Source organism: Pelophylax lessonae (assembly GCF_965119305.1).
Source record: "Pelophylax lessonae genome assembly, chromosome: 4".
NCBI lineage: Eukaryota > Metazoa > Chordata > Amphibia > Anura > Ranidae > Pelophylax > Pelophylax lessonae.
In genome coordinates, this window is record NC_138771.1 from 179399464 (window position 1) to 179422871 (window position 23408).

The 23408-nt window shown below is 41.7% G+C and overlaps 1 protein-coding gene across 1 annotated transcript in view; it reads left to right on the forward strand.

Annotated features, from left to right (window-relative positions):
- Positions 1 to 23408, forward strand: part of ELAPOR2 (endosome-lysosome associated apoptosis and autophagy regulator family member 2) — a 161129-nt gene that overhangs the window by 105579 nt on the left and 32142 nt on the right. The window contains exons 9-15 of the mRNA XM_082253203.1: positions 783 to 963; positions 4844 to 4972; positions 9009 to 9099; positions 12410 to 12512; positions 18936 to 19073; positions 20750 to 21013; positions 21953 to 22126. Of these exons, the coding sequence (XP_082109329.1) occupies positions 783 to 963; positions 4844 to 4972; positions 9009 to 9099; positions 12410 to 12512; positions 18936 to 19073; positions 20750 to 21013; positions 21953 to 22126 (1080 nt within the window). The remainder of the gene's footprint in view (positions 1 to 782; positions 964 to 4843; positions 4973 to 9008; positions 9100 to 12409; positions 12513 to 18935; positions 19074 to 20749; positions 21014 to 21952; positions 22127 to 23408) is intronic.

The window sequence follows — 23408 nt, forward strand, 5'->3', positions numbered from 1 at the left end:
TTACTCAAGATAGCCACAGCCAGAAATGCTGGAGGGTTTTTCTCGAAGGGACTTCTCAGTAGAGCCTTAAAGCAAAATCACGTACCTGTACGTGATTTTGCACCTAAGGGCCATCCTGCCACAGTATATGTACGGTGGGTGGTCCTTAAGTGGTTAAAAACCAAAAGTTTTAGATCCAACCGATTCAAAATGTATTGATTTGAACGCTTCGAATCAGAAAAATCTGTAAATTCAAAGAAAATTTGAAAAATACATAAAACAAATTCTGAATACAAATCCTGAATACGAATTGAACGAATCAGCCTCGGTTCACACTGGGGCGACCTGTGAGGCGACCTGGTCGCCTCACAGGTCGCCGCAGGTCGCCTCCCATAGGGAAGCTGCGGACCCGTTCTGATAGGAGCGACACAAGTCGCTCCGACTCAGAAAAAGGGTCCGGAGCTTCTTTGGGGCGACCAGGAGGCGACCGCCATAGACTTCAATGTTACGAAGTCCGTGGCGGCCGCTCTGAGGTAGCGGCGCGCTGCTCGCACCGCGACCTCGGAGGTCGCGGTGCGAAGTAGCGTCGCCCCAGTGTGAATGGGGGCTCAACCGAATTTAATGAAACAAAATAACTAGATTAATGAATCTAAATGAAACAAAACAAAACAATTTTTTTGGTCATGCACATGTCTAGAAATTGGTATTGTAATGCTTTGAACTTTTAAAAGATTTAAACATTACAGACAACACTGATAATGTGAGAATAATATTCATAATTTTTATTTGACACTTTTGATTAGACACAAATCATATATAAATGGATAGAACCAAAAATATGCAGAGAAGACCTACCTGGTGCCATCCAGCTTCCAGCATCAGGACAAAAGGAGGCCTGTCCACCATGCAATCCAGGATTTTACACTAATGGGACATCTACTTGTACCCCTTGTCCATTTGGGACCTACTCAGATGGAAAACAAGGTAAGATGGGTATTAGATATGTCATCCCAGTACATAATGGCTGAGCAAAACCCATTTTCCTCCTCCTGTACATGCTTATTGGTCATTAAGGCCACCCATCACAATGATTTGCTAATAATGAAGTGGCGGGTGGGGAAAGGCTTTCACCTATGGGAGCTGATAAAAAATTGCACATCAGACCACCTTAGTATTTGGTGCTCACATGCCACCCAACAGAAAAGTAAAGTGATTAGGTGATAAAGTACATTCAGATGGAGGCTTCTACTTTGTCGGAGTACAGGACTTCCATGACATAAAAAAAAAAACCCAAATCTTGTTTTTGATGGAATAGGATAGTGGGGTTCACCATCCTGAATGGTCAGCTTTCATAACTGCAGCAAATAAAACCAGGTATAGCAGTGAAGTGAAGAAATAGTACTTTATAGATTGCTCTTAGATAGATCCTGCTCTTACCTACAATAGGTGAAGGTGTAGGAGAGCGCCCACCATCTTCTTTAATCCATAAATGTTCCCACGGTTTTTATAGGCTTACTGAAAAAATAACATTTATGAATGCTTATAGCATATTTCCTGTTACTTGATTCTTATAACAATGTTAATTTTTATGTCAAATTTCAATTTAGTTTTAAACATAGCCTTTTGACTAAAATGCTATTTTAGTTTTGGTCGTCTTTTAGTCATCTGAATTGTTTTAGTTTTAGTCATATTTTAGTTGACTAAAATCTCCAGCACATTTTAGTCAACTAAAATCAAATTAGTTTAGTTCAATTGTAATGCATCTTTTAGGCATTTCTCTAAAAAATGTTTTTTTCTTTTTAAGTCAGGTAAAGGTTTATTGAGATGCCACTAATTTGTACAACCAGACATTAAAAGTACATGTAGTTCACATCAGATATCAATTCAGCATACCAGTATTGTAGTTCACGTCAAGGGAATGCTTTAAGTGCCCTTTAGAGCCGTATCTAGTACAATCGGGCCACTAGGGCCACTATAACAAAGCAGGTAGACAAGACATTTGGAAAGCAAGGGATGCAAATTTCAGCCATAACATTACTAGCTAAAGTAATCCCTTCTGGACCGCCCTACGCATTTATACTGTGGCAGGGCGGCCCTCCTGTGCGAAATCACGTACCTGTACGTTATTTTGTTTACTGGGTCTGGGCACGCATGATTGGACACATCGAGAGCCAAACAGCGGGTCCAGCAGACCCAATGTTCGCCGGCACCTCTTGACCATTCTCGGGAGAGGCAGAACGGCGGTCTACCTATGTAAACAAGGCAGACCACCATTCTGTCAGAGGAGAAAATGGAAATCTTATGTTTCTGCCTAGTGGGAACTTGGACCTCTGTCTTCCCCCTAGTCACAGCATCTCCCACGCAGTTAGAAAGCACTCCTAGGGGGCACATTTAACCCTTTAATCACCCCTGATGTTAATCCCTTCCTTGGAAGTGTCATTAGTACAGTGACAATGCATTTTTCTTTTTGCGCGGATCACTGAATTGGTGTCACTGGTCCCCAAAAACTATCACTCAGAGTCAGATTTCTCCGCTGCAATGTTGCAGTCTCCCTAAAAATCGCTGATCTCCACCTTTACTAGTATAAACAAAACAAAACAAAAAATACAGATTCCATAAATATATCCCATAGTTTGTACACGCTATAACTTTTGCGCAAACCAATCAATGTAGTCTTATTGGGATTTTTTTTTACCAAAAACATGTAGCAGAATACATTTTGGCCTAAAATTATGAAGAAATTTTGATTATTTACATTTTTTTATTGGGTATGTTTTAAAGCATAAAGTAAAAAACATTTTTTTTTTTTCAAAATTGTTGTTCTTTTTTGTATATAGCGCAAAACATAGGTAAGGTAGGCAGAGGTAATCAATTACCACCAAAAGAAAGCTCTATTTGTGGAAAAGAAAGGACATCAGTTTTATTTGGGTACAGCGTCACATGATCGTGCAATTGTCAGTTAAAATAACACAGTGCCATATTGCAAAAAAATGGCCTTGTCATGAAGGGGGTAAACCTTCTGGGGCTGAAGAGGTTAAACATATCCACTTTTGTCATCTATTTCACAACAATACCCTGGTTATTACTAAATCAGCTGAGGCCAAAGCAGGAGAAGTCAACTAACTACCCCATACCTTCTAAAATTTGTAAAAGCTATCCCTATGCTGATATATCAACCTTTCTATCCTCAACATTGTGCCCATCTATGCAGGCCACATTTGAAGTGAAGGGGGAGTACTGGAAGTCCAATGAAGTAAAATGAGCCTGCGAGCCTGAAACAATGCTCTGGATGCGGCCTCTTTACCACTTGCCTACTGGGCACTTTCACCCCCTCTCTGCCCAGGCAAATTTTCAGCTTTCAGCGTTGTCACGCTTTGAATGACAATTGCGCGGTTATGCAACGCTGTACCCCAAATTAAATTTTACAAAAAAAAAATAGAAAAAAGACCAAAAATTTGAAGAAAAAAAAGTTTCTGTCAGTCAATTTCGAAAATAAGTAATTTTTCTCCTTCACTGATGTGCACTGATGAAGCAGCACTGATTGGCACTGATAGGCTGCATAAATGGGCACTAATGAGGTGGCACTTATGAGCACTGATGAGGCGGCACTGAAGGGCGCTGATTAGGTGGCACTGATGAGGAGGCACTAATATGCTACACTGATGGGCACTGATATGCGGCACTGGTGGGCACTAATAGGCGGCACTAGTGGGCACTAATAGGTGGCACTGATGGGCACTGATAGGTGGCACTGATTGGTGGCACTGATAGGTGGCACTTATGGGCACTGATAGGTGGCACTGATGGGCAGCACAAATAAGCAGGCACGGAGGAGCGCTGACTGGCATCACTAATGGGCACTGATTGAGGTCACTGATGGGCACTAATTGGGGTCATTGATCAGTGCCTTGATTACCTGTCCTGGTAACCCCTTCGAGGAGGAGCCGCTGATCAGCTCTCCTCACCACACATTCTCACAGTGTGAGGCGAGGAGCGCAGATAAACGGCACCTCCTTATTTACATGTGACCGGCTGTGATTGGACACAGACGATCACATATGTAAAGAGCTGCGTCATTGGCACTTTACCAAGATCTGGGTCATGCCGTGTCCTAGTAATGAGCCATTTTGGGGAGCTGTCATATGACATCGTCCCAGAACGAGCGCCGCACCACTCTGCCGTCATTTGGCGGTGGACGGGCGGCAAGTGGGAACATACCTATGTGGTATTACAGCATCAAGCAAACCTAGTGTATAGTGTTTAGGATCCATGTCTTTGGAGATCTGAAATGCAGAGTTCACCGTACTAGCCACAGCATTCCAGTAGCGATGAAGCTTCAGGCACCTCCATAGCAAGTGTATTAGGTCCCCTACATCCCTGTTACATCTAGCGCATTTGGAATCAGGGCATACGCCCATAAAATGTAGCCTGAGTTGGGTACGGTGGATTCTCAATAGAATATATAATTGTGACAGTCTTGAACATGCACTACAGATGCAAATTTATAAGTTATATATCACAAAGGCTAAATCTGTGTCCGTGCATTACAATTTACCTAAACCCATTTGATTTTAGTTAACAAAAATGTCCTGATTTTGATGATATCTAGTCGTAGTCTTTTGACTAAAATGCCATTTTAGTTTAAGTCGTATTTTATTGATCTGAATTGTTTTCGATTTAGTCGTATTTCAATAGACTAAAATAGTGTTAATTTCATTGATGAAAATATTTTAGTCAACGATATTAACACTGGCTTATAAGCAAACCTAATACAGTAGCTGTCTTTGCTGTATGTTGATTTGCATTTTGTGTAATTTAATTAGAATAGTGTTAGAATATGTTTCGTGCCTTTTTTTACCTGCAGAGTGTAAGAAGTGTGCCGCTGGCACAGAGCCGGTCCTAGGCTTTGAGTACAAGTGGTGGAACATCCTTCCGTCCAATATGAAGACTTCTTGCTTTAATGTTGGAAATTCCAAGTGTGATGGAATGAATGGTAAGCTGCTGCTGCCTATCAACTGTTATATCCATTTGCAAGGTTTCATTATTTTTCAAATGAATAGTGTAACATTTTATCTATTATTTTGCAGAGCTTTTAGGCCCCTTTCACAGGGGGGAGGATCCACTCAGTGGAATACGCTAGCTCAGCGGGGATCGCTCTGTTGATCCCCGCTGAGCAGGCAGATGACAGGTCAGTCTCCGCTCTCTGTGCAGAGACAGACCTGTCAGAGTCCCGCTCTCCTCTATGGGAAGATCGGATGAAAACGGACAGCATTCATCCGATCCGACCCGCTGGACCGATGGCAAAGGTATCACCATCCGTCTGTTTTAAGCGGATCTTGTCGGATTGGATGACAGACGAGTGTCAGGGGACACAAATCCGCTGACATCTGCCTCTCCATAGAATAAAATGGGTGGCCCGATCAGGTCCACCTGAAAAATGTACACGCGGACCTGATCGGTCCGATCATGTGAAAGGGGCCTAAGTCAAACTAATAAACATTTAGACTAACCATTCTCAACCAGGGTTCCATGGAACACTAGAATTCGTCCAGAGATTGCTATGGATTCCTTGAACCATGAGCAATTTGTGCTTAGGTAAGCAACCACTGACACTGATGATCTCTTTAGCTATCTGTAACGAACGGGGAGTATTCCCAATGACCACAAATATAAGGAAAATTTTCCTCAGTGACCATAATACTAATATACTGTGATTTGTAGATATAACAATCATTAGAAGAAAAGGTTGAGAAATGCTGTTTGCAGGTTTCTCGCTGCACAGGCATCATTTTTAGTACAATGTCTCCCCCTGCAGGCGAATTATCATTACTATATTTTTCTGCAAGTCGTATTAGTGTGTGTTTGCGAATATATATACAATATACAAACCCAATTCCAAAAAAGTTGGGACACTGTACAAATTGTGAGTAAAAAAAGAACATACTAATTTACAAATCTCATAAACTTATATTTTATTCACAATATAATATAGATAACATATCAAATGTTGAAAGTGAGACATTTTGAAATGTCATGCCAAATATTGGCTCATTTTTGAATTTCATGAGAGCTATACATTCCAAAAAAGTTGGGACAGTTAGCAATAAGAGGCCAGAAAAGTTAAATGTACATATAAGGAACAACTGGAGGACCAATTTGCAACTTATTAGGTCAATTGGCAACATGACTGGGTATAAAAAGAGCCTCTCAGAGTGGCAGTGTCTCTCAGAAGTCAAGATGGACAGAGGATCACCAATTCCCCCAATGCTGTGGCGAAAAATAGTGGAGCAATATCAGAAAGGGGTTTCTCAGAGAAAAATTGCAAAGAGTTTAAAGTTATCATCATCTACAATGCATAATATCATCCAAAGATTCAGAGAATCTGGAACAATCTCTGTGCGTAATGGTCAAGGCCGGAAAACCATACTGGATGCCCGTGATCTTCGGTCCCTTAGATGGAACTGCATCACATACAGGAATGCTACTGTAATAGAAATCACAACATGGGCTCAGGAATACTTCCAGAAAACATTGTCGGTGAACACAATCCACCGCACCATTCGCCGTTGCCGGCTAAAACTCTATTGGCCAAAAAAGAAGCCATATCTAAACATGATCCAGAAGCGCAGGCGTTTTCTCTGGGCCAAGGCTTATTTAAAAATGGACTATGGCAAAGTGGAAAACTGTTCTGTGGTCAGACGAGTCAAAATTTGAAGTTCTTTTTGGAAAACTGGGACGCCATGTCATCCGGACTAAAGAGGTCAAGGACAACCTAAGTTGTTATCAGCGCTCAGTTCAGAAGCCTGCATCTCTGATGGTGTGGGGTTGCATGAGTGCGTGTGGCATTGGCAGCTTACACATCTGGAAAGGCACCATCAATGCTGAAAGGTATATCCAAGTTCTAGAACATATGCTTCCATCCAGATGTCATCTCTTTCAGGGAAGACCTTGCATTTTCCACCATGACAATGCCAGATCATATACTGCATCAATTACAACATCATGGCTGCGTAGAAGAAGGATCCGGGTACTGAAATGGCCAGCCTGCAGTCCAGATCTTTCACCCATAGAAAACATTTGGTGCATCATAAAGAAGAAGATGCGACAAAGAAGACCTAAGACAGTTGAGCAACTAGAAGCCTGTATTAGACAAGAATGGGACAACATTCCTATTCCTAAACTTGAGCAACTTGTCTCCTCAGTCCCCAGACGTTTGCAGACTGTTATAAAAAGAAGAGGGGATGCCACACAGTGGTAAACATGGCCTTGTCCCAACTTTTTGGAGATGTGTTGATGCCATGAAATTTAAAATCAACTTATTTTTCCCTTAAAATTATACATTTTCTCAGTTTAAACATTTAATATGTCATCTATGTTGTATTCTGAATAAAATATTGAAATTTGAAACTTTCACATTATTGCATTCTGTTTTTATTCACAATTTGTACAGTGTCCCAACTTTTTTGGAATCGGGTTTGTATATAGTATATGCATTTACATACTTACCAGATGAGATTAAATTTGAAGTCCAGGCATTTTTTTTGTTTTTTTTTTTTTAGGATCTACATTGCTCAACAAATCACTTTATCATATTTTCATAATAAAAAAAAATCCAATAAATCATGCATTTTTACCTGGTGATCAAATGACAAAGTTAACACACCATGATATCCTTATTTTAAAAAGTGACATTTATTCTAATTTGAGCTCAATAAAATTTGAAAAAAAATTGCCACATGGCTGAAAATAGTTTGCCGTAATCTGGTGTTAAAGTTTGACTCTAATGTCATATACAATGCACACAATATTTTGTGAATTAAAACAACACTCTTGACACTCTTGTGTTAAAGTGTCTTATTTATGCCCAATAGTATATGCCTTGTAAAAAAATGGGGCTATAGTACTGCAAAAAAAATAATAATAATAACATAAGAAAGGTTTTTACAGTGGTACTAAAATTGCCCAAAAAAGGTCCCCTTGCAGGCTTCTGTCATAATGTGCTAGTATGCGCCTCATCCTAGCAGATTATGACAAACTTACCTACAAAATGGATCCCTGCAGGGGCACGCTGTCACTGGTGACAGGGATTCCATCTTCACCCGGTCTTCCTTCCAGGTTCGTGGGTTTCCGCCTTTTAAATGGCCGAACCACAATGACGTCACTCCCGCACGGGAGCCACAATCGAGGCACAGCACTCTCAGTGAACGGCAAACTCGAGTGTGTCGTTCATTAAGAGCACAAAGTGCATGCGCCGGTGACGTCACCGGCTGCTACACATTGCAATATCTCCTAAACAATTTATGTTTATGTTAAATACATTTAGGAGATATTCATTGTACCTACAGGTAAGTCTTATTATAGGCTAACGTGTAGGTACAACATAAAAAACAGTGTTTACTATGGTTTAAAGCTCTACATTAAGTTAAAGTGGTTCTGAAGCCTAAACATTTTTTCTCCTAAATGCATTCCCTGTATTCAGGTAAAAAAAAATGTTCCAGTCATGTATCACCACCCCACCCCCCTAAATACTTACCTGAGTCGTCAGTTGATCCAGCGCTGTGCCCTCTGTAGCGGCTCTCCCCACTCTCACTGCATTTGCCTTAGGCAGCAGGAGTCAAATCCTGTGATGATGGAGTGGGGGTGGGACCGAGCTGCGCTGCCTGTGTCTATGAACGCAGGCAGCATTGTTTGAAATTGAGACCGCGGGTGTGTCACCATAGGAAGTGGCTTTCTATGGTGGTACACTGAGAAGGGGAGAAACCTGAAGTATCGGCAGGAAACCCCAGAAGAGGAGGATCAGGGATGCTCTGTGCAATTCTATTACACAGAGCAGGTAAGTATCACATGTCAACAAATCAAAAAACGATTAGGTGGGGTAAAATAGTTACAACATATTTTGTGAGCTTCCCGACTTTCTGCATGCAGAATTTTTAGTAATGTGGCTTTGTTTCCACTGAAATAGCAGCAATCTTGTCAGTATTCCATATTCATAATCTGGGGCAGTGATTGATATGGCCTTTTTTTTGTAGGGTGGGAAGTTGCAGGTGATCATGTCCGGAGTGGATCAGGGGGCTCAGATAATGACTACCTTCTGCTGAATATGCATATCCCTGGATTTAAGTAAGTTATGCATTTTTGGTAAAAAAATATTTTCCTTTGGTATTTCCTTGCACTTTCTTTACATTTTAATAACTTCTAAGTTGTAGCAGTATTTCAAAACAATACAGGGCAGGTAAGAAGCTGAATAGTTTAGTTAAAATATTTTTGGGTATACAGCACAAGGGATATAACTTACCTGTAATGAAATGCATCCCTTGTCCTGTTGGTTGCTGGATACTATCAAAAAATCCTCCCTTTGGTGATGCTGAATCCCGCTCAGAACATTAATCCTCCAGTGCTGCATGAGTTAAAGTGGTTGTAAACTCCTACATATACCTAGTGAAGTAACTGGCCTTGGGTGATACACAGAGATTAAACAAATGCTCCTACATAAATTGTACCTGTCTATCTGCAGTTTTCTTGTCTCTACATCCTTTCAAAGTGCAGAATTGTTGTCAGAAAAAAATCGTGCAGAGAGCTGAAATACACTCTGCAGAGCTCAGTGAGGAGAGTTCTGAGAGCTGATTGGAGGGAAGGGACACAGCACACAGGAACAGAGCTGAGGCTGTAAATCTGCTGGAGCTATCTCCCCAGTCACTATTTTTCTCTTGGTGTCAGAAGTGATTCATGCTGATACAGTAGTAGAGGAACAAAGCAGCAGACAGAAATGGCACTTCGTGCTCCTAATTGAGACAAGCACACACTATAGAAGGATATGATTTGTTCATATTTCATGTCGGAGATGTACAAACACTTTAACCTTCCTAGCGGTATTCCCGAAGCTCTGCATTGGTGCACCTTCAGCTAGCATTTGGACAGTGAACTATACCGAGCAGGTTGAAAGTTATTACGCAGAAGTTCTCTATGAACTTTATCTTGTAGCAGGTAAGGCAGAAGCTTTTATGGCAGAAGATACATACAGAGTCTATTCTGTAATAAACACCTACCTCCTAGCAACTTTAGTTCCACTTTAAAGAGTACCTCATTTTTTGTTGAGAAAAAAACATTCCTGTCTGGGTAATCAATATACATTGCAAGGATTTTAACAAACTTTGTTGAAGATTCCTACCTGGTTCTGCTCTGAAGAAAAAGCTGTTTGTTGTGTGCAGAGTGAAACTGAATAAGAGTCAGTTTTTCCTTCGCAATCAGCTAATGCGCTTGCAATGAGGAATATTCTAAAGAGGAAAGTTGCTGTGTCAGCATCCCCTTATAAATGATACATCCTTTGGGAGCATCTCACCAAAAATGTAATTTTTGTTGCAGTAGATGCCTAAAATCGGACTTCTGTCCTAGTACAGAATTCTGAGAAAATTAATCACACAAGCAGGAAATTACTTTCATGGGGGCGTTCTGTATACCTATGATGTACGGAATGCCTTCAGGTAGCCATATTACACTGAATTTTACAGAGCTGCAGATTGAAAAGAAAAGGTGATTTGTATTAGCATTTAATTACAATATGGCTTGTGTAACAATTATATATGAAATAATATTTTTAAATGTGCTTTTTTTCCCATGGAAGGGGAGTTACCCTTTAACATTCTTGTGAAAGGGCAGACTTGTGCATGATGGACATTGTAATATAAAAGAAAAACACTGTAGGGTGCTGGAATAGTATAGTAAAATGGAATCATATGCCTCGTTTCCACTGAGCGGAATGGTTCGGGTCGGTACAGTTTGGAAGGGTTAGAATGGTCCGGTCTATTCGGGTGAGCTTTTCCACTACAAGTCGGGCCACCGGGGACCATGCGGGGTTTACGCCAAATGAGGTTTTTGTTTTGCTTTTTCATTTGACGTGAGCATTGAAGTTTTCCTGTCCGCCAATCAGTGAAATCTATCGTGTGATGCTAGTACTGTATTTTCTGGCGTATAAGACTACTTTTGAACCTCAAAATAATCCCCCAAAATAGGGGGGTCGTCTTATACGCCCAGTCGTCTTATACGCCGGAAAATAGGGTAGCTCTGCCCTAACCATACCGTACCATTTCCTATGGCCCTACATCTGAAGCAGGACCAGGAATGGTGCGGTTTGGTTCGGTTGCATGGGCCACTTTCATAATGGAAACACCCAAATTAGCGTACTGTACCGAACCGACCCGAACCGATCCGCTCAGTGGAAACGAGGCAATATTTACACTATATTGTCAAAAGTATTGGGACACCTGCCTTTACACGCACATGAACTTTAATTGCATCCCAGACCTAGTCCGTAGGGTTCAAAATTGAGTTGTCCCACCTTTTGCAGCTATAACAGCTTCAACTCTTCTGGGAAGGTTGTCCACAAGGTTTAGGAGTGTGTCTATGGGAATGTTTGACCATTCTTCCAGCATCGCATTTGTGAGGTTAGGCACTAATGATGGACGAGAAAACCTGGCTCGCAGTCTCCACTCTAATTCATCCCAAAAGTTTTCTATCGGGTTGAGGTTAGGACTCTGTGCAGGCCAGTCAAGTTTCTCCACCTCAAACTCGCTCATTCATGTCTATATGGACCTTGCTTTGTGCACTGGTCCAAATCATTTGGTGGAGGGGGGATTATGGTGTGGGGTTGTTTTCAGGGGTTGGGCTTGGCCCTTTAGTTCCAGTGAAGGGAGCTCTTAAGGAGTCAGCATACCAAGAATTTGTGGACAATTTCATGCTCCCAACTTTGTGGGAACAGTTTGGAGATGGCCCCTTCATGTTCCAACATGAGTGCGCACAAGTGCACAAAGTAAGGTCCATAAAAACATAGATGAGCGAGTTTGGGGTGGAGGAACTTGACTGACCTGCACAGAATCCCGACCTCAACCCGATAGAACACCTTTGGGATGAATTCGAGCTTCTCGTCCATATCAGTGCCTGACCCACAAATGTGCTTCTAAAAGAATGGTCAAACATTCCCATAGACACACTCCTGTACCTCATGGACAGCCTTCTCAGAATAATTGAAGCTGTTATAGCTGCAAAGGGTGGGCCAACTCAATATTGAACCCTACGGACTAAGACTGGGATGCCATTAAAGTTCATGTGTGTGTAAAGGCAGACGTCTCAATACTTTTGACAATATAGTGTATAAGGATAAACAGATCTCATTTACTACACTATGCAAGTGCCCCCTGGTGTACATTTTGTATTATAGCTGTGATGATCTGAAAAGTACAGAATTCATTCTAAATACATGTGGAATTGCTCTTCTGCTGTAAAGCTTTTATTATCTTAAGTGCTTCGAGCACTGTGGAAGTGATTATTGTGCCATCCATTTGTCCACAGGCCTTAAAATGACCAAATAGAATAACAAAATAAAAGTTGTAAAATGTAGTTTGAAGTGTATTAATAGTTTTGCTTTACAATTTAGGCCTCCAACATCAATGACTGGGACAAATGATGCAGAGCTGGGCAGGATTACATTTGTGTTTGAAACCATTTGTTCTGCAGACTGCGTGCTATACTTCATGGTGGTAAGTGACACGCCAGGAAATATTGTTGTTGATTGCCAGTTATTCTGATCATTTATAAAAAAAATAAAGCTGAAGTAATTTCAATTTCTGCAAGTGTACCTGCAATGGCAGAAAAATATTTATGGCCTGAACCACCCATTCATTTTAATCTTATACATGCTTCAAAAGTGTTTTTTCTAGGGGCATCAAGGTTTTTTATTCAATAAATTGGGAGAAACAAAGGGAAAAAAAAAATCACAGTAACCAAATTGACTTTAAAAACATCCTGACCAGTATGCTTACCTTTGAGAAGGGGCCTTACATTTGTCTGCCTAGCATTCAAGATGTAGAAACCACAATTTTCATTGTGTTCACCCAATGTTCTATTAGGATGTAATTTATGCATTCGCACATTCAGTCATTCTTCTAAACAGGGCTTTTTTTTTTTCTCAGGGAATAGGTGCAGGGACTCCCCTAGGGTTGCCAATATTTCTTCAATCCAAACCCGAACACGGAGGCGCACAGTCATTTTTTATTGTATATACTATAAGATTGTAACAGACTTGGAACGTCTTCAAAGAGAATAGTAATATGGCGCACATAGTGCACCTGTTCTGTCAGAATACCACTACCTATCAGATTCTGCTACTGGAAGTGACGTATGGACTAGAACAACTTACTGCGCATGCGCCATGCGTTCCAACATGGCCGCTATGCATTCCAATAGGTTTCCTAATGTGACAGAACACGAAGCAGCGACAGACATCTTCTTACACCCACGCAAGAATTGAATTTTACATTTATTTTAGCAGTAAACTCATCTTATATAGTAAAATAGGCTATTTGACAGCGACCGAGTGAAATAGTCTATTTCACTATATAATCAGTTTGTCGCTGAGCAGTGCGGGGTGTACCAAGATGGCTGTCGCCACTTTCTACCTGCAGGTTTCTTGCTATACTTACGAGAATACAATAATAATACAAATGTAATACTGTGATTTAGCATATAAGGTGAGTTTAATGCTAAAATAAATGTAAAATTCAGGACTTGCGTGGGTATAAGAAGATGTCCGCTGCTGCTTCATGTTCTGTCACATTAGGAAACCTTTTGGCACGCATAGCGGCCATGTTGGAACGCATGGCGCATGCGCAGTAAGTTGTTCTCGTCCGTACGTCACTTTCAGTAGCAGAATCTGATAGGTAGCGTTATTCTTATAGAACACCCCCTCACCCTCCTGTCAGGCTCTGTTCTGATTCACATTCCTGTCTGAATAATGTGTCTGTGTTTCAGGTAAACTGACACCTGGACACATGATTAAAAACCCAGACTTTCTGGGCGAATCCCGGACAGGTGGCAAACCCTAGACTTCACCCCTTGTCTCTGTACCCTACACACCCCTGAGCACAATCCTCCGCAGCCATGAACAACAGGCCACCCTAGCTACAAGAGATCCCCAAGCAACAAGAGATCCCCCAACAACAATAGATCCACTCCAGCAACAATAGATTACCTCCAGCAACAATAGATCCCCCAGCAACAATAGACCCCCTCCAGCAACAATAGATCTCCCCAGAAACTATAGACCACCCAGCATTAATAGACCCCCAGGAACAATACATTCCGACAGTAGATTCCCTCCACCCCAGGTACAATAGATTCTCCTATGCCCAGCAACAATAGACCTTCAGCAACAAAATGCTACTCCAACAACAATAATCCCCCTGCAGCAACAATAGGCCCCCAATATAATAATAGAGTAGCAGCCAGCAACTATAGACCCTTCCCTCAACATTAGATCCCTCCCAGCAACAATTGACCTCCCAGCACCCAGCATCAGTAGACTCTACGGCGCATCCCCAGCACCCCATTCAGTGCTGGAGGTGCCGGAAACAGGTTCTCCCGTGTAACTCTTCTTCTAAAGCTTTAAATATTCCAATCTACTAATATCATTATTTAATCTATGAATGCTTTTAGCATAAATTGGATGTAAACTTTAATGACTAACTGTTAGTTTGATAAAGATTTGTGTATTTTAAACAACTCCCATATATTTTTAAAATAAAAAAATACTTATTTGAATTCCTATCTTATCACTGCTGATCTCCTGCAGCCATTTGCAGACACTTCCTGTCTACATGCATGCACTTCAGCAACTGTTGCTAGCCATTAGAGTTTTTTTTTCTGAACTTGGCAACAGTGGAACATAGTTGTGCTGTGTGAGTTGACATGGCCACTTGTAGTCTCCTTGAGCAAGCATGTGCAAGGGATACAACTAGAAGACAAGGACAGAACGTTGTCACCCTGTACCATGAAAAGCCTGGACAAGGATAACCAGGTATTTTTACAGATTAAATATTTATTACAGCTATAGATTTAAAAAAATTGAGAACAACTTTTGAAATGGCTTTAATATACATATTTAAACCTGTACTAAAATCAACATCCAGATAGCTATTACCGACTTCATTCTTAATTTGCTAGTTCTTTGGCTTTCTCAGGCTTGAACACTAAGTTATTGGCCTGGAACAGGGATGGAGCAGGTGTAATCAAACCTCTGCATACTTGTTCCGGGTCAGTAATGCAAATGTACACTATATTACCCAAAGTATTGGGACACCTGCCTTTACGTGCACGTGAACTTTAATGGCATCCCAGTCTTAGTCCGTAGGGTTCAATATTGAGTTGGCTCACCCTTTGTGTGTCTATGAGAATGTTTTACTATTCTTCCAGAAGCACATTTGTTAGGTCAGGAACTGATGTGGACGAGAATGCCTGGCTCTGCTCTAATTCATCCGAAAGGTGTTCTATCAGGTTGAGGTGCAGGCCAGTCAAGTTCCTCCACCCCAAACATGCACATCCACATCTTTATGGGCCTTGCTTTGTGCACTGGTGTACCTCATGTTGGAACAGGAAGGGGCATACCCCAAACTGTTCCCACAAAGTTGGGAGCATGAAATTATCCCAAATGTCTTGGTATGCTGACACCTTAAGAAATCCCTTAACTGGAACTAAGGGGCCAAGGCTAACCCCTGAAAAACAACCCGCACCAAAATCCCCCCCTCCACCAAAGGATTTGGACCACTCCACAAAGCATGGTCCATAAAGACATGGATGAGCGTGTTTGGTGTGGAGGAACTTGACTGGCCTACACAGAGTCCTGACCTCAACCCGACAGAGAAGCTTTGGGATGAATTAGAGAGGAGACTGCAAGCCAGGCCTTCTCGTCCATTATTAGTGCCTGACCTCACAAATGCGAATCTGGAAGAATGGTCAAACATTCCCATAGACACACTCCTAAACCTTGTGGACATCTTTCCCAGAAGAGTTGAAGCTGTTATAGCTGTAAAGGGTTGGCCAACTCAATATTGAACCCTACAGACTAAGACTGGGGTGCCATTAAAGTTCATGTGCGTGTAAATACTTTTGGTAATATATTGTGTACTGAAGCCATTAGGTCAGCATAAAAGCCTTACAACTAGCATATTTAGATGTCTAGGTCAGTAATGGCATTTTATTGGTGGTGCCTTGGGACTCTCTAATAAGGCACCCCATTACCTGGTGGTAAGTTGTGCTTGGCCCACTCTAATAAAAGTATATCTTGGTTAGTGCTTTATAACTTTAATGAAAGCTCCCTTACTGTCAGGAACAGAGCTTTTCAGAGAGGATCACATTGATTAGTGCCCGGGGAAGTAGTCTGCATTTTATTAGGGTAATCTAGCATCCCTTACACATTTTTTCTGTTATTATTTTCTCTGAGAATTCACTGGGGTTGCCAGTGCCTGTAGAATCTCTGAGCCAGGGGCATATTAAGAAACCAGTGGGCCTGTGTGCAAGATCATAAGCTGGGCCCCATTGCTTGATAAAAAGGGTAGGCATGGTTTTCATTGTGGTTGGGCTGTTGCTAGGATTTTTAAAGACCTGAAGCATGTTTGGGAACCTCAAGTGGAGTAGTAATGTAGTGCGTAGCAATATTTTTACATTGCTGTGCCACAAGCAAGTGTCTCACAGACATGTATAAATCTCAGCACAATCTTTAAAAAAAATAAAAATAAAATAAAACTTTTCCGTTACATTTGAGAGTTAACACTTTGTCTGAGCCTACCTTAAAGAAGACCTTCATTAAAATAGTCAGGGACTGCTTAGCAACCAGCAACTGTTGACAGACAATGAACACTTTGGTGAGACACATGAAATGTGCAAATAATGGAAGTAAAGTGTAAATAAAGCAGTAGTGAGAATGTCTACACAGCCCCACCACCCTCATTCTTCACAGCCCCCCCTCCATTCTAAGTCTGCACAGCTCCCCCATCCTCAGGCTGCACAGTATCCCCTATCCTCAGTCTTCACAGTCCCACCCATTCTTAGTCTTCACAGTCCCTCCCCCCCATCCTCAGTCTTCACAGTCCCCCCCATCTCCAGTCTTCACAGCCCCCCATCCTCAGTCTTTACAGTCCTCCACATTCTCGGCTGCACAGCACCCTCCTTCCTCAGGCTGCACAGTACCCCCCATCCTGAGTCTGCACAGTCCATCTATCCATACTCAGTCAGAACAGTTCCCCCATCCTAATGCTTCATAGTCCCTCCCATACTCAGTCTGCACAGTCTCTCCCCATCCTCAGGCTTCACAGCCCATCATCTTCAGGCTTCACATCCCCTCCATTCTCCATCTTCACAGTTTCCCCATCCTCAGTTTTCACAGTCCCCCCCCCCCCATTCTCAGTCTTCACAGTCCCACCATCCTCAGTCTGCACAGCCCTGTCCCCCCATCCTCAGTCTGCACAGCCCCGTCCCCCCATCCTCAGTCTTCACAGTCCCATCTCCCCATCCTCAGTCTGCACAGCCCCGTCCCCCCATCCTCAGTCTGCACAGCCCCATCCCCCCCCATCCTCAGTCTGCACATCCCCGTCCCCCCATCCTCAGTGTTCACAGTCCCGACTCCCCCCCATCCTAAGTCTGCACAGCCCCCCCTATTCTCAGCCCTTACAGTCTTCTTCCCATCCTCATGCTTCCCAGCCCCCATCCAGCTCATCTGCACAATTCCTCTTCCTCCATAAATTCACGGACCTCACCAGGCTCAGGAACATCTCTCACAGGCATGGAAGATTTCTTTCTTCCAGGCTCCAGAAGATGGCATCAGCACCCCCCCTCTCCCCCCAAAGACTCAGTATCTGCCCCAGACAGCTGCTCTCAGCTCTCATATCCTACAAGAGGATCTGTGTGTGATTGAGAACTAAGTTCACACAGGATCCTCTGCAATAGGTGCCAAAAAGAGGGAAGTGACAGGCTGCAGCACCTCAGGCCTGTATTGATCCATGGGTGCAGAGTGGGCTAGAGCTAGAGTTGGCAAAACAGTTCAAGCCGAGCAAAAGTTCGGCCCGAACATTGCCTGTTCGCCCGTTCGGTGAACACCCAAATTAGCCTACTCATTCACCAAAAAAAAAAGTGTAAAAAAGAAATAAAAACCCACGCACAGAGTTTGATAATTCCTTTATTGAAAATAAAAAAACAATGTCCCCCCACTGTAGATCCATTGTCAATCACGACGCCCCCCGCACTGCCGCACATCGGGGGGACATTGTTTTTTTTTTATTTTTAATAAAGGATTTGTCAAACTGTGTGTGTGTTTTTATTTATTTTTGACAGTTTTTTGGTGAATGAGTAGGGGTACTATGTACCTCATACTAATTCACATGGGAGGGCTTAATCTGGGGCCCCCTTGTTAAAGGGCGCATCCATATTCCATTAAGCCCCCTGCCTGCAGACTCCCCCAACCACGGGGGCCCTTGTCCCCATCAACATGGGCAGAATCCCTCCCTGCTCCATAACATCCCCCCACCAAGTTGAGGGCATGTGGCCTGGTATAGTTTGAGGAGGGGGTGCTCACTGGCCCCTCCCTTTTCCTGGCTTGCCAGGCTGCATGGTCGGATAAGGGCCTGATATAGATTTTGGGGCAATGGTATTGTACTGCATTTAAATGTAATTTTTTCTTTTTTTACAAATGTCAGTTTTGCTGTAGCAAGTTTTATATACGATACAGATGCACCACTTTACTTTATTATGCCTGTTAATGGCAATTGTATTTTTCAAAGCATACATTTCTCTATCACTGCCCTTTCTATATTTTGTTGTTAAAGTGTATATAAACCCAAAATCCAAGTATGTTTGCCATCAGATTTCACTCTATACAGTTTTTAAAAGCAAATAATTGTTTTATGAATCTGGTATAAAATGTATTTCCTGGAAATTCTAACATTAGCAGAACTCCCTGGTACATGATGACAACGCTAAGCCGCTGGCTTCAAATGAGCAGCAGGGCTGTTAGTCTGCTGTGTGCTCTCCTTCAGATGTTTGTTGGTCCGTCACATGGGAACTGTTGAAAGCTGGACATTGGAGATATTGTTTCAAATATTTTTATCTTTGTGAAATTATTTTCATTCCTATAGGATGTAAACAGAAAGACAACAAGTGTGATAGAATCATGGGGAGGAAACCGGGATAAGCAGTCTTACACTCACATCGTACCCAAGAATGCTACATACATGTTTACATGGGCATTTCAGAGAACCAACCAAGCCCAATTTGTAAGTATATTACCTACTGAAGTATTTAATTTAGAAAGTACAGGCTAATTATTGTATGAAACACTTATGGCATATGCCATTCCCTTTTAGTGTGCTTTGAACAGTCTGTGAAATGGTGCAAATATTTAAAAAAACCAACAGATTTAATGATGTGAGAACCGAACACACATTCATTATTTTATACTGATTATATGTTGTGTACGCAAGAGACACAAGTAGTGGAAACTCATATAAGTTGTATTTGACAAAGTTGATATTGAAAAATAGACTGGTTTTGCAATGTTTGGTAGTGAAGGAAGGGAATATATGAAATGGAATTTCTCATACTATAGAGTGTAATTCAATGTAATAAGCACACTTTTTGGTGGTAGACCACTGGAAGGAGTATGCCACTAATCATTAACAAATCATGCAGGTGTATTGCATAAGACAATTGCATTTCTTTGATAAGTTTTAGAATATTTTCAAAGTTTTATGGCTTGAATTGATAGAAATAACTATATGGGAAAGTGATAGCGTCACAATTAGCATATTAGCATAACAAGCATTATAACAAACTAATTGCACCAGAGGATGGCTATAAGCCACATAAGGCAACAGAAAGGGCAGTACAGTGGCTAAGTGGTTAGCACTTCTCCCTGGCAGCACTAGGGTCGTTGGTTCGAATCCCAACCACAGCACTATCTGCCTGGAGTTTGCATGTTCTCCCTGTGCCTGCATGGGTTTTCTCCCACACTCCAAAGACATGCTGGTAGGTTAATTGTCTTCTGTCTAAGTTGTCCCTAGTATGTGTATGTATGAATGAGAGTTGGGACTTTAGAGTTTAAACTTCTTGAGGGCAGGGACTGATGTGAATGTTCATTGTATATGTAAAGCACTGTGTAAATTGACAGTGCTATATAAGTACCTGTAATAAATATATATCTGAGTAGGTGTTTGCCATCAGCCACTTTAAATTTTGTCCCATCCAAGTCATTGCCAGTTAATGCATGGCCCATAAATTGCCACCACAATGATTACAATGGACAACCATGATATAAGATGCTGACCAATTTCTTAAATGGCCAAGGTGGAAATATTTATCTGAGTTCCCACAGAAAACAATTTGCATTACCCTTTGTCCTAACGTGAGCAGTCTATGTGTGTTTTATTGTGCAATATTTACTCTTTTTTATGTATAATAATGTACTCATAAGTGAAACATTTTAAAGGCAGTTGCTACAAATGCATTTTAAAACTAGACTGGTGAAACATATTAAGTGGATTCTTTTCCTCTGGCTAAAAGATTTGGAATACATTTTTTCAGTTCAGAAGATTTGGGCACTATAAATATGCTCCCTGGAAATACCGTAGACAAATCTTTTTAATATGCTATCTTATAAACTCCTGCATAAATATCTTGCTTTATGGAATTTACATTTGCCATCATAGATAACTTTACAAATAACGAGAACATTTTTTTTTTATCTTGGTTGTTTGTGTAGGCAGAGGCATATTACACTCTTAATAAGACTGTCTCCGTTTATTTAAAAGGTCATTGATCACATTTTTATTGTGTTGGGATGGCTAATATTGCAGCAAAATATGAGTTGAAATTAAATTATAATGATTTGTTCATTGTTTATTTAGCAGCGAGTGAAAAAAAACCTTTGTGCTAAACCTCTGTTTTCTTTCAGAGCCGACGTTATATAAATGATGTTGTGAAGATCTATTCAATAACTGTAACCAATGTTATGGATGGAGTAGCATCAACCTGCCGTGCCTGTGCCATGGGTTCTCAGCAGCTAGGATCTTCCTGTATCCCATGTCCTGCAGGACATTATATTGATAAAGAGAGCAGTACATGCAAAGAATGCCCGGTCAACACATACTTATCTTCACATCAAGTGTATGGAAAGGAGGCCTGCATTCCTTGTGGTCCTGCAAGTAGAAGTAACAAGGTACCTTATGCTAAGTGCGCTATAGCATGCCCATTACTTTCTGTCTGATCTGATAGCTTATGCAGTATAACTCTCCCGTTATCTTTTGTCAGATCTGATAGTTTAAGCAGTGTTGCTCTCAGCAACCATTTGCTGATCTTTAGGCTGAGGACAGAGGAAACAAACAGTCCATGCTCTGTAATTAAAAATGTATTGATAAAATGACATAGACTGGAACAAAAGTGCTGTTATATTTTGTAATGATTAAGTGCTTAAGCATGAGAAGTGGCCTTAAGTGATTATGGATGAGAAGAATCATTTCTCTCACACTGTATATGAAATTCCAGGAACATCTGACATTACAGGTCTTAAAACATTTAATTCATCTGAACTAAACTGTACAAAAGCCATCCTTCTGTGCACAAATAAAATATTGCTTTACATTTATTAAATCTGCTACAGGGATCTTCCTGCTAAGCCTTGTACTTTTTTTCTTGCCTTAGTTAGAAGCACGTACCAAACTTTTAAGCATATGCCATGCTTATGGTGATCTGAAACCACATCCCCTTTCCTTTAAACCCCTCCGCTCTCAGTCCATGTTATTGTGGTTGGTGAAGAGAGCTTCACTGCGGTTACATGCTGTATATATGAGGAAGTGTATAACTTGTAATTACTTAATTACTGTCCCAAAAACACTATGTTTTATGGCAAAATTTCACTGAAATGAAAGAGTTTGATTTTTTTTTTTTTAGAGTTGTTCTATAAGAAGTATATATCATCATTACCAATATTTAAAATGATAGAGACTAATATAGAAGGCATATATATTGATGTGTGTGATCTTTAAATGGCTTCTTTAATTTTTACATTTTATTTTGGTTTATTAAGTTTAAGTATTAGCAGTTTATTATTTTAGAATGAAAACATCTTATGCCTAATAACGTGCATTCTTTTTTTCAGGATCATTCAGCTTGCTTTAGTGACTGCTCCTGGTCAGTCATACATCAAAACCAGAGTTTAATATACAATTTCAACAGCCTAAGCAGTGTGACAACCCTTACAAATGGACCCAGTTTTACTTCCAAAGGGACAAAATACTTTCACGTATTCAACATCAGTCTATGCGGAAATGGAGTAAGAACTTTACCACATATTATCACTCTAACACCTTCTCATCCTGTCCCCGAAAACTCTTCTCTACCTTTAACTCTCTACTTTGTCTTCCACTGCCTCCACCTACTAAATCACTCACTGCCCAGGAGATTGCTAATCAGTGGTGTATTTTGGTTTTGTGCTGCCCTAGGCAAGACTAAAATTGGTTGCCCCCCTCCCCCTCCTTAGTAAATTTTCCCCACTCCTTCCTCTTTAACGGATGTAACTTCAAAAATTGAAGGTCTACAAGTCCTCACCAGGGGGTGAGAGGGGGTGGGAGAGAGAGAGAGAGGGGGGGTGGGTGAGGGAGGGAGAGGGGGGGAATGAGAGTGAGAGAGAGAGAGAGAGAGAGGGGATGAGAGTGAGAGAGAGAGGGGGGATGAGAGAGACAGAGGGGGGTGAGAGAGAGAAAGGAAGAGAGAGAGAGAGAAAGAGAGAGAGAGAGAGAGAGAGGGGAGATGAGAGAAAGAAAGAGAGTGAGAGAGAGAGGGGGGGAGGTGAGAGAGAGAGAGAGGGGGGATGAGAGAGAGAGAGAGGGGGGAGGTGAGAGAGAGAGGGGGGATGGGAGAGAGAGAGAGAGGGGGGATGAGAGAGAGAGAGGGGGGTGAGATAGAGGGGGGATGAGAGAGAGGGAGAAAGAGAGAGAGGGGGTGAAAGAGAAAGAGGGGGATGAGGGAGGAGGGGTTGATAAAGAGAGAGAGAGAGATGATAGAGAGAGAGAGATGGGTAAGGGAGTGAGAAAGAGAGAGGGAGGTATGCGAAAGAGAGAGAGAGAGAGCGAGAGAGAGGGGGGAGTGAGAGAGAGAGAGGGGGGTGAGTGAGTGAGAGAAAGAGAGAGAGAAAGAGAGAGAAGGGGATAAGAGAGGCGGCTCTAGCAATCAGTGGCCAATAGAGTCTCAGGTGCAGTGGGGTGGATTTTTTGCTGCCCCCCTGCAAAATGCTGCCCTAGGCCTGGGCCTTGTCGGCCTAGGCCAAAATACAGCACTGTTGCTAATCACTTAAAAAATAGGATTGACCAAATTTGTGATGAAATCTCACTCTACAGGTATCTCCCCCACTTAACACCCCATGTCTACAGGTAAAATCAACATCCTTTCTAACACCCACCTAACCACCTGTCCCCTGGACACTATTCCCTCTCAAATACTATGGTTACCCTCTTACTCTATCCTATACTCTCTAACCCACATCTTCAATCTTTCCCTCTCTTCTGGCATCTGCCCCAATGCTCTAAAACAGTGTTTCTCAACTCCGGTCCTCAGGG